This window comes from Benincasa hispida, chromosome 6 (genome assembly GCF_009727055.1).
Source record: "Benincasa hispida cultivar B227 chromosome 6, ASM972705v1, whole genome shotgun sequence".
NCBI lineage: Eukaryota > Viridiplantae > Streptophyta > Magnoliopsida > Cucurbitales > Cucurbitaceae > Benincasa > Benincasa hispida.
Window position 1 is genome coordinate 16347678 of NC_052354.1, and position 13169 is coordinate 16360846.

The 13169-nt window shown below is 35.1% G+C and overlaps 1 protein-coding gene across 1 annotated transcript; it reads left to right on the forward strand.

Moving 5' to 3' along the window:
• Positions 1 to 11274: 11274 nt before the first annotated feature.
• On the forward strand, positions 11275 to 12955 carry LOC120079538 (60S ribosomal protein L35). Its single transcript, XM_039033751.1, has 4 exons — positions 11275 to 11408; positions 11534 to 11669; positions 11762 to 11918; positions 12716 to 12955. Exons 1-4 carry the CDS (start codon positions 11405 to 11407, stop codon positions 12788 to 12790), a joined length of 372 nt encoding a protein of 123 aa, XP_038889679.1. The 5' UTR covers positions 11275 to 11404; the 3' UTR covers positions 12791 to 12955.
• Positions 12956 to 13169: the final 214 nt, after the last annotated feature.

Consider the following 13169-nt stretch of genomic DNA (forward strand, 5'->3'; position numbering starts at 1 on the left):
CCCTAAATCTCAAAAGGTCCTGTAGTTTGTAAACCTTGTATGAACAAACATTTTGGTGATTTATAATATTTGATATTTTATTCACTCTGTCTATGAAATATTTGATATTTTAGTTGCATTAACCACAAACCAATAAACTAACATCCATGATTATCGTTGTAACTTAAACATATATATGGAGGCATATAGATGGATCGTGTTTAAGTGATAATCTAAATGGTCTGTAGTATATGGATAAGGCTGGGTACCTTATCCTGGTGACACTACGAGTATGGCCTGCTTTGTAAGTGTTACAAATGTTGTAAAATGCTACAAATGATATGATCCTGATAATTCATGTATTAGACATGCGAAGGGAGAAAATCTACGTAATTTGGGGATTCGTCTGATTGGGGAGCTGGGAACTCAACTACATAAGATGGAATTCACTCATTCTCCGAAGCAGTGGTAAGTAGATAAATTTCTCCCCTAAGGGTCGATTTCGAGTCTTAAGCAATGTGGCGCCACACCCCCTCTTGGTCCAAGAGGAGTTTAGTCATAGTGGGACTATGTTATATTATTCATTAGAGGGATCAATGGTACTTGAGAAGTTATATGTAACTACATGGACAAAATGGTAATTTGGCCCAACGTACTTACGAGCAATTTGTGAAGGATCATCGTATTATTGATTGGTTATATCCAATGGACACAAAAATATATCTGTAGTATGAAAAGTGCAGTTGTCGGTCTTTAATGGAGTGTCCGACAGTTAATCGATGGTGGATAATGTGATTAAAGAGTTTAATCAGTTATTCACGTACCATTGGAGCTTCAAGCTACAAGTCCATAAATGGTAGCTCAATGGATTTAAGTTGAGAATCAGTTTTTGGGTTAATTTGAAATGTTCAAATTAATAAGAGGAAATTTAATTATATATGATATAATTAAATTAATTCAATCATATATGATATAATTGATATAATGTATTTGATACATTATTGTTTAATTGGGGGAACAAATATTTGAATATGATTCAAATATATTTTCTATGAATAAGATTCATAGTTATTAAATTTAATATAAATATCATTTATATTAAATGCCATATAATTGAGAGAAAAAACTATGGTTTATTTATTGTATATGATGCAATATTAAAACTATAGGTTATAAATATAATATGATAAGTCGGTTATCATATTTATTTGTAATTTATTAATTATTTGATAATTATCCATTTTTCTCTCTAACCACCCTTAGTGAGAAGTTATTTGGTTTTATGGCAAAAGTGGGATAAATAAAAATTGGTTTTTTATTATTCTAAGTGATAAGCTTTTCATGATCGAGTAAGAAAGTCTTCTACACGATTTCCTTGAGAGACTAAACGATCGAGTAAGAAAGTCTATGCGATAGACTTCATTGCCTACACGATAGCTTTTGTCTTCCTCGATCGTCCTCCTCCTCCAACTCCAAACTTCCCTCTAACCAAAATTAGTCAGAGCCCACCACTCTTGGATTCTCACGTCGAAAATACCAAGGTCACCAAGTGGTAGTGTCCTCCTTTGGTTCGAGTTTCTCGTTACTGTATGCTGCTGTTCGAGGAGAGTTCGTGAGTTGTTTGACACGTTCATGAACATGTTCATTCAAAGGATTAACGTGCAGAAGGGTTCTTCAAAGGTATAGTCTTTTGAACCTTTGTTTATTATGAGATAGCATGCTGTAATTTAGTTTTATGCATAATTTGTTCTTATTGACTGTATATGTGTGCGTTCAATCGACATGGGATTTCAATGATCCACTTTCGCTCAAAAGTTCTCTATAAATAGAGTTCCTTCAATTGGTACCAGAGCCGGGTTGTATTCTGATTTCCAAATTTCATTTACTGTATTGAATTTCGTTTACAGTTTGGTGGGTTTTAAGTTTATGCAATGTATTTAATTGTTAAATGTTTATGGATGTTGTTGATAGATAATTTCGGGATAGTTGTCTCTGTTTATGCTTTCTGTTTACTTTTACAAAAGTCAATTGTAAGGGCCCCTGCGTTTTTTGGCACAATTTCTTACAATCAGGTCTGTATTCATTTAGAGTTTTTGAGTCGTTCGTGAAGAAGTTTCAGACGCAAGAGTTGTAGATCATTTCGATGGAGAAGACGAAACGGTGGTCGCATCGTGTAGCTTAAGCTAGACGATCGTTTAGATTTGGTTATGTGTTCGTGTAGAATTGTTCTACTTGATCGTGTAGCATTTGATAAACGATCACATAACTAATGTAACACGATCGAGTAAATGCGTTGGCTTCATGATCGCGTAGACACTCGAGGGTAAACGATCGCGCGGTATTTGATACTCGACACAAGGCATGCGCGCTAAACGATCGTGTAGACTATCATGCTCATCGCATAGTCATTAGCTACATGATCACATGGTATACGATACTCGACGCTTTCTACTCGATCATGTAGACTATCATGCTCCTCGCATAGTCATTAGCTACATGATAACACTTGAAATGTGCTATTTTCTTCTACTTAACTCAGGTTGTTTAGCTACTTAATTTGATTTAGTTGCTTATTTTGTAGGACTCGAGTGTACAAGCGGTTGGATCAAGCGTTCGGGACTTAAAGACGCTAAAATGACAAAATTAGAAGCCAAATCAATTAAATGACCAAAAAAGGAAGAATGCTTGGACGCAGGGCAATGTTGCAACACTACCCCCAAGCGTTGCAACGTTTTGAAAACTCAAGGACCCTAGCATTGCAATGCATTCCAACACTGAAGCCTGACACTGTAAGACAGAAGCATCAGCATTGCAACACTCCACGTTGTGAAGTTTGATGTGAACCCCTCGGCACGTGCAGCACAGCCGAGAGTTGCAACGCTCTCCCTAGCGTTGCGACGCTGCAGTTGGCCTATAAAAGTAACCCTTAAGGTTCAGTCAAAATCATCCCATTTTTTACCTTCTACTCTGGTTTTGGGCATTTTAGTCTCTTTTCTAGCTCTATTTTTATTGCTTTTTCTTTTAATCTTGTAATAAGTTATTCCCATTTGCCAATCGTGTTGATTTTCGACATGTTTCGTGGCTAAAGGGTAAGAGCTTAGCTTGGGTTAGTTAGTTTAATTTCATTCAAATGTAATTCTTGAGACTTGTTTTGTAATTCTGTGAGTATTATTTTGACTTAATGGAATTTGTCTTGAGTATATTTTCAGTTTTCGTGTATGGGACAATCTGACAAATTAGCTATGCACTAATTTGTAATCGTTAGGTAGTCATCACCTAGAAGCAAAAGTTAAGTCAGTTTGTTGTGTTAATTAGGGACTCCGATTAACAAGCATTTACTTTCTAACTTAGATAAATTTCACTCGATTAATCGGTTAGACGATGGAAACCAATGAATTGGCTTAGGTTTTGCCCTAAAGCTTAAAGCCTGTTAGTTAATTGATTGGTTGAGGATCCTCGCTCTTCTTTTAATTAACTTGATTCTATGGACTCCCAGTTAGGATTCTAATTGAGTAGGCTAATATTTTAATTCAAATAATCTCACACAAATTTTGAGTAGTCTATGATAGAACTATTGAGGAATGAATTAAATTACAATTGCCCAAGCTAAGTGTTCGTTTCATTGATGATTTTCACAATTGTTATATTGCAATTCTTTTTGTTTTCAGAACTAGTTTTTAACAATTTTCATAACCCCCTCTCCCCTAACTTTTCTTAGGAATCCATATTAGGCTCTCTGTGGTTCGACCCCAAACTTGCTACTTGTACTACTAGTTGGTATAAAAGGTTTGTTCGGTGATTCATAAATTTTATTTGTATAGCAAGGGGTTTAGGAACGACACCAAAATTCTCGCTATCACTACACGATCGCATGGCATGCGTTACTTGAAGCATGTTGCACGATCGTGTGGACTTTCATGCTTATCGCATAGTCCAAAGCTATGCGATCGTTGCTACACGATCATTTACACTCGATGTGCTTGCTCGACAATCAGGGGATTTGCTACACAATCAAGTGACGAGGCTTCAAGGCGGGCGGTTCAAGACCCGGTTCACCTGTTCGAATCGGTTGACTCAAACTTTTGTAATGGTTTAGCATTTCTTTTTCGGTTTTGAGATACATTATCCCGGTCCATCAACTTTTATTAAATGTGCATGTGATATATGTTTATATTATATGTCATAATGTATGTCATATAGTTTTAAAACCCACCATAGGTTATGCATTTCTCCATGCACCTGTTTGAACCGATTGACTCAAATTTTTGCAATAGTTTAGCATTTCTTTTTTGATTTTGAGATACATTATCCCAGTCCATCAACTTTTATTAAATGTGCATGTGATGTATGTTTATATTATATGTCATAATGTATGTCATATAGTTTTAAAACCCACCATAGGTTATGCATTTCTTCATGCATCATTTTATATTATAAATGTTATAATATATTAGTATGCATGATTAAATTACATAAAGCATGCTCATGCATCATATAATATAAGAGTTATAATATATGCATGCATTATAGCATATCCATGCATTATTTATATCATAAATGTTATAATATAAGGTTGTATATTAGCATGGGATGTATGCTTAGTTTATTACTTAATTATATAAAAGTTATATATTAGTAATGAATGAACATTGCATGAAGCATGACACTTTGGTTTATTTATAAATGTTATAAATATCTTATGCATGCCTAGCTCGCAATGTTGAATGCTTTTAATTGTTTCATTTTTTATAATAGTTATAGTTAATGAAATTAGAATTAAAATCAATAATAAAGAGTTGCATGCAAACCTTAGGCTTTAATCATCTTTAAAAAATGTTTTAAAATTTGATTGAGATAGACCTAAGATCACATTTCTAATGAGATTAAAAATCTAAGTTTAATCTTTTAATCTAGTTTAATAGGATTAAATTGACTAATAAAAGATTAAATATGTAACAAATGTATCTATAAGGGACCTTTTAGCTAAGGCTAGTTCTAGCTAGGTTGGGGTACTTAAGTCGATGGAAACGTCTATCCTACCTGGGAACTTACCTGGAAAGGTGAATTAGATATATTTGGTACATGCATTCAAATTTGATGAAAGTTTGTTAAAGTGTTTAATAAGACTTGAATCAAACTTGTTTAATCATCAAAAGAAAGTGTTGTTTTTGAGCAAATTAAATAGACCACTTAATTAAAATCAGTAGCAGGATTTTCTAAGTTAATGAATGCCTAGGTAGAACATTCAGTGGGAGGTAAATGGGGTATATGATACTTCACTTTACTTCTACACATTTCTCCCAAAAAGTTCACAATGTGAGATCTATCCTCGACCTTGAGGCACCTCTGGAGTTCCCCCTACGGGTGGCACTTGGTGTTAGGGATGATGCCCTAAAGTCTTGTGTTCTGTAGTTTGTAAACACAGTTTGTACAAACGCTTGTAATGCATAATATATGATATTTTCTTCACTACTTGACTTTGCACATTGGATATTTTATTTGCTTTACCACAAACCAATAAACTAAAATCATTGGTTGTCATTATGTAACTTAAGCATGTATGTGGTGACATACAAGTGGATCATGTCTTAAGTGATAACCAAAATGGTATGTAGTATATGGATATAGGAGAGAAACCTTATCCTGGTAATGCTACAGATACGGCCCGCTTTGTGGAATAGTTACAAGTATTGTAACTTGCTATAGATGGTCTGATCCTGATCATTCGTGTGAGGACATGCGAGCGAGGGCGTCCTATACAAAGAGTTTGTATAAGATCTGACCACGAAGTGTTAACATCTCGTTATATAACACCGTTCATGACAAAGACTTCACTACACTATAATGACTATACGTAACATGACCTCAATCCTGAGTGAGTTAGGAACTCCTGCCTTAGAGGGCGGTCATTTGATTTGCATGGGTGCGAGTGGCCAAGTTGCCGACTCAAACCTACCATTTTGGGGATTCGTCTGATTTGGGAGCTGGGAACTCAGCTACACAAGATGGAATTCACTCATTCCCCGAAGCAGGGGTAAGTAGATAAATTGTTCCCTTAAGGGTTGATCTCGAGGCTTAAACGATGTGGCGCCACACATTTTCTCATGGCCTGAGAGGTGTCCACACATAGTAGAACTATGTTGTATTGTTCATTAGAAGAAACAGTGGTACTTAAGGAGTTAGATGTAATTACAAGAACAAAACGGTAAATTAGTCCAATTGTACTTACGAGCATCTGTGAAGGGTTATCGTACTATTGATTGGTTATATCTGATGGACATAGAAATATATTTGTGGTAAGAAGAGTTCAGCTATTGGTCTTTAATGGAATGCCTGGTAGTTAACGGATGGTGGATCTCATAGCTAAAGAGTTTAGTAAGCTATTCACCTGCCGTTGGAGCTTCGAGCCATAGGTTCATAAGGTCCCCTTGGTAGCTCAATGAATTCAAGTTGAGAATTAGTTTTTGGGTTAATTTGAAGTGTTCAAATTGACAAGAGGAATATAATTGAACTGGTTAATTATATATGATATGATTGACTGAATGTATGAGATACATTAATTCGAGAAAAATGGATATAAATATGATTTATATCTAGTAGAGGAGAAAACACTATGTTGATATATGATATTAAACTATAGGTTAATCAATATAATATGATTATATTTATTATTTTTAATTGGACAATTATAGGATAATTGGCCGTCGTTTTCTCCGTAAATGTGCGTTAGTGGGAAGTTTCATTCGGTTTTCGTAACTGAAGAATAAAATGAAAATTGTTTTCAGTTTGAAAAGAACACGGTTAATTGCTTAAGAAGTGTTTGCTACCCGCTTAGTAAAATCAGAGACTATACAATACCTCGAGTTTACTACACGATCGCTTACACATATACGCCCTCTTCTAAACGATCACTTACCTTTTCCTAAACAATCGTCTAACGCCGAACATTTACTAAATGATCGTATAGGTGATCGCTGGCCTTTTCTTACACGATCGTGTACTTCATCTAAACGATCAAGCACTTTGTCTATACGATAGACTTAGTTTTCTTCCACTTGCTTGATCGTTGTATACGATCTCTTTTCCTCCTCCCCTCTACCAAATCCGAACAAAGGCCACTCTTTGGATTCTCACACCGAGAATACTAAGGGTTCTAAGTGGTGGTATCGTCCCTATCTTTCTGCTGCTCGTGTGAAGGTCATTCATGGTAGACGATCGAATTTTTCTGAACGATAGCTTGTCGTTCGAGCGAGAGCGAGAGTATCCATTCTGATAAGTTTTCTTGTTCTCGTGTTTGTTATTGTTAAAGCATGCCAGTAATTTACAGTATGATGCATATCTGTTTGTTTGAATGTAAATGTGGTAGTTCTGTCACAATGTCTTTGGAAAGATCCGCTTCCGCTTAGAGGTACTCTTGTATAAGAGTTCCTTCACTTGGGTAGGTCAATACAAAATTGAATGGAGAGAATATTCATAGTAAGTGAGAATGGGACGTGTGACAACATATCTCTCGATCTCTCTCATTAGGTTGGATAAAGTTTGTGCATCGCCTCGTGGCACCCTGGGAGTGTCCCCCTAAAGGATGACAGTTTTGCACAACTCTTTATTTGATCTCCAGAAATGGATAGGGTTGCTTTAGTCTCTTGCCCTAATCGGCTTTTCCTTAAGGTTGACTTATTAGGATGGGACTCTAGGGCCTAAAATGAGATGCTACACTTACACAGAATTGTTAAGGATGTTAATAAATTATGGACTGAACAATGGTGACTGTTAGATTCAGTTACAAGGAGTTATTTCTGTCTAATGGTTGAGAATGTCTCATTCCAGTGAAGGGGCACTTAATCACCCTATGATGACTTTTGTCCTACCTCACTGGAGCATCATTGCAAAATAGATGTCACTTAGGGTACACTAGAACTATTTTGCTAAAACTTAATTGGTTTCTAAAAGTGGTTTAATGTAAGTAGACTTATTAAGTTTGGTTATTTTTCAGCAATTTTATTATGGCTACCGTTACTTTATCTTTATTTATCTTTATTTGGTTATAAACGGACTGACGAGAATTACGCTAGTTAGAAAAACACTATTAACACGATATTAATCATCAATGACCTAAGGTTCGTCCTTATGGAGAAGTGTCCTCCTATTCCACCTCTTATTGCTGCTCGAAATGTTCGAGATGCGTATGAGCGTTGGACACGAGCGAAGGAAAAGGCCCGAGCATATATCTTGACGAATCGGAGAGGAACGCGAAGAATTGGTCTTCAAAGGTGAGTCATTTCTTAATCCCTTCCTCTCTAATTTCATCTTCAAAATAATTATGAGAGAATTTACTGAAGAAAATGAAAGGTTTATAAGTTATTTGAAGAAAAATGAAAGGTTTATGTAATTAAAGATACATATAATTAAATAAAAATTTTCATTTAATTAATATGTACTTTAATTAACAACCTATTTTATGTAATTAAAAAATATACATATAATTAAATAAAAATTTTCATTTAATTAATATGTACTTTAATTAACAACCTATTTTATGTAATTAAAAAATATACATATAATTAAATAAAAACAAATTTTATTTAATTTATATACTTTAATTTAATATTATAAAACAAAATTTCTCAATTATTTAATATGAATCAAATTCATATTAAGTTTGGAATTTTCTCTTAAATTATATCTCATATAATTTTATATAAATAATTTTCCTTATTAATTTGAACTGTTCAAATTAATCTGAAATCATTCCATTATCATTTTTACCCCAACTGAGCTAACGAGGGGACCTTATAGACCTATAGTTTGAAGCTCCAATGGTACTCGATTAAATTAATCAACTTCTATTAACTGTCATCCACTCCACTAAAGACTAACAACTGCACTCTTTACACTACATATATAATTCTATGTCCATTGGATATAACCAATCAACGGTACATTGACTCTTCACGAATTTCTCGTAAGTACAGTTAGGCTAAAATTATCATTTTTCCCCTGTAGTTACATCTAACTTCTTAAGTACCATTGATCCCTTTAATAAACAATAAGTCATAGTCCAACTATGACCAAACCCCTATGGGTCAGGAGAGAATGTGGCGTCGCATTGTTCAAGCCCCATAATCAGCTCTTAAGGGAGCAATTTATGTACAGTCTCTATCTATAAAGAAGGAGTGAATTTCTTCTTGTGTAGTTATGTTCCCAACTCCCTAATTTGACAAATCCCTAAAATAGTAGGCATATTGAGTCAGCGAAACTGGTCACTCTCACCCATACAAATCACCGCCTTCATAGGCAGGAGTTCACAACTTACTCAAGATTCAAATTGAGTCACCTATGGTCATCGAGTATCGGTTTCGAGCAACCGTTATCGAGTATCATGCATCAGTATCGTGTCGAATGCTTCAATAACCAATAATAGTGCTAAATGCTTTAATGCTATTACCAAATAAGCAAGAGTGTTACTAATAACTTCGTTGCTAGAATACATAAGAGGTCTACTTTAATGGTGGTTTCATGAGCGGCGAACAATGGTCCGATAGTACATTGACACATTCAAAGTATGGAAAAGAAATAATGGATTTAAAGTGTGATAAAGTTAGGCAATACCAAGTAAATCCAATCGATTTTTATAGATTTCATGTCAAGGACGGTGGATTATATAGTATCGTCAGCCTTAACACTCGAGAATGTCTGTATACAATCTCAGTGTTTGGAGATGTCATATTCGGACGCTATTGCTGCAACTAGAGAGCGTAACATCAATCCGTATACTCTATGTAACAGATTCTATGGTGTTGATTCTCTAGTACTAGTATACATGGAGTCAATAAACCCATTTGCTCATGTATTCGAATGGAAAAAGCCACTAAGGTATACCGAGGTAAAAATACTCCCACCGAAAAGAATGGTATATGTTGGTAGACGAAGGTAAATAGGATATTGTCCGCTGAATAACATGTCACATTAAAGAAACGTGGATGGTGTGGCCAATCGGGATATAATAAACAAAAGTGCAATAAACTACTTGATACATCCAAACGCAACAAACAGGCAAGGATCGAGACTCAGGGGACCCAGATACAATTGATGTCAAATAATGTATAGAATATGCTGATTTAGATTGTATACTTTGCATTTTGTTCATTCTGTAAAGTGAAATAAACATTCTGATAAATACTTGATACTTGATCCATGTTACACGTTACTCACTATTTGATCTATGTTACATGTTATTCGATACTCGATACGTGATTGCTCGATATCTGATACATGCTACATAGTATCCTTTACTCACTACATTAAATGTGACTCGATGGTCAATTGTTGAGCATTCATTTTGATTTTTCAATTTCATGATTTATCCTACTCAAATCCTAAACTCTAGACGGTCTGAAATACCAAAAACATGAAGATCTAAACGAAAAAATTCGAGCTCTAGCTAAACAAGCAAGACATGAAAACCAAAATGAAAATTGTATTGGTCGAGTATCGAGGAACATACAACTGCATTTTGAGGAACATGATGCCAAAATATACACAACAGAAGGGACAAATGATGCCAAAATATAAACAAAGAGTAGTTTGTCACCTGATGCAGAGAGAATCAATAGAGTGTTGAGTCAAGAGGTGAAGTCATCGAGGGCTATAAATTCATATGACGAGAGAGAATAGTCTGAGCAATGAGTTGAAGTGGTGAAATAATGGACTTCAAACGGGTTAAGAATTCAAAAAGTTTAAAAGGATTGAGTATAATCGAGTATCGAGTATGACGTGGCTATGATCAAGTATGCACGTGTCGATTGTCGTCGTATTAAATGACCAGACATTAGGGTATCGAGTGACCATGCATCGAGGATCGAGTGACAAGCCATCGAGGATCAAGTTCCTTGGTAGTGCAAGCACGCGAGATGCATCTCAGGGGCGAAGTGATAAAATTACACGTGGTTGATGTAAGCAGAAGGTTACTCTCTATTACTTTTTTAATAGGTGACCATTTTTCATTTGGGCCTCCTGAATGAGGTCATCTGTACAAAAAAAAAACCCATTAGTGGATAAATGTACAATATACGTATTTGAAGCCACAAGGAACGAAGGGGTAAAATGGAAAAATCAAGTTTAGTGAATTGAATGACCATAAATCAAAATTTTCAAAAATGGGCCTAAAATACCAATATTCATCTAATTAATCCCAAATAAAGTCCTAGCCTAATTGGGCCGATATCATTGAGTGGGCTAAATCCACCTATTTTTTCAGGCCCAAAAGGGCAAATTTGGGAAATAAAAAATTATACATATAAGAACACAACCTTTTTCTCGTACACGAAAACCCTAGCTTTCTCGTGGCAGCTCTTCCACCAGCTTCCATCTTCTCTTCTAGGGTTTCGCCGGCGGCGGCGCAGAGTCGAAGACCACACAGGAAGAAATGGGTAAATTCTCAATCAAATCTTATCACTATCGAAATGAGACATTCTCAATCCAGTTCTTGGCTCTCTTGTTTTTCAAGGAAAACGATGAAATTTTTGTTATTCAATTTGGTGTTTTTGGTTTGTAGCGAGAATCAAGGTTCATGAGTTGAGGCAGAAATCGAAGTCGGATCTGTTGTTGCAGCTTAAGGATCTTAAGGCGGAGCTTTCTCTCCTTCGAGTCGCCAAAGTCACCGGCGGTGCTCCGAACAAGCTATCCAAAATGTGACCCCTTTTTCTTTGAGTTTTCTTTTTTCCCGCCGCGATTTCACTCATTGTTTTGTTAACCTTGTTGTTCTATGTGGTTGATTTTGCAGCAAGGTGGTGAGATTGTCGATCGCTCAAGTTTTGACAGTAATTTCTCAGAAGCAGAAGGCGGCATTAAGGGAAGCTTACAAGAAGAAGAAGCTTTTGCCTCTCGATCTCCGCCCAAAGAAGACCAGGGCCATTCGTAGAAGGCTCACCAAGCACCAGGTAATTGCTTCATCTTTATCCTGTCCTGTTTCTTCGTTTAATTTCAGTACAGCTTGGTTTCATATGTTCCTCTTTTAACCGTTTAATTAAATTTCATTACGGATTATATGTCTAAATGTTGCCAATATTTGTGCACGGTACCTGTAGAGATTTTCTAAGTTGCAAATGAAAATAAAAGAATTGGTATTTAATGGAAATGCTATCAATTTTATCTATGAATAGTGGATGGGTTTGTTAGTTTTACAACCTTGATATCTATTGTTGAAGTTAGTATCGTTTCACAACCATTTCATTTTTAAAATTTCTGCTTGTTTGTGTCCAATTTCCTTTCACCCCCAAATAAACCCATGAATTCTTAGTCAAATATCAGAAACAAAACTATGTTTTTGGGTTTTTCAAATCATCAACACACCCATGGGATTACTGTTTATAACCTTAATTTTCAAAAACTAAAATTAAATGGTTTGGAATTTGACTTTCATTTGTTAGAATTATGATTTCTAAACTTCAATTCTTCAAGTAATATTGTGTACAACCAACCTGAACATAGTTCATCTGGCATTATCTTCTACTATCAACTTTGAGGTATGAGGTTCGTTATATTGTAGGGGTTTGGTAGGCTTTGGCTTGATACCATCTGATATATGTATAAAAAAACTTTACCCTCAATCCTTTTCTGATCCCTTTATTTGATTTAATTGTCATGCTTTGACTTGGTTGGCAGACCATTTCTTTATCTCTCTAGTTTTGTGTCGAAATTGGATCATATTGTTGAATGATTCCATTTTGTGATGCAGGATTCTTTGAAAACTGAGAGACAGAAGAAGAAAGAAATGTACTTTCCATTGAGGAAATACGCTATTAAGGTGTAGTAGTAGTATTCAGTAGTCCATATTTTTATGTGCAACAGCAGACCAATTTTGTTGACAAGTTTTGTCTCATGTTCTACTCTCGAGGTTTTTCTTCTTAAACCGAGGTGTCTTATTTTCATTGACAATTATATATTTTTGACAGTTTAGCGTTTTTCTTGTTTTGAACTTGTGTTTTTTCTGCTTTTTAAGCTTCTCCCATTTTCCTTTAAAGATTAAACAAAATATTTAGTATGTTTTTTTAAATCTGACTTTCATTTATATAATTATATGTTTGGCATTGTTGAAACAGATTGAAATTCTTATTATTCATTGCAGATTTATTTTAAATGTGTCAAGTCTGAAATGATTGGATTGATTACTAACAAATTGATCATCAAAC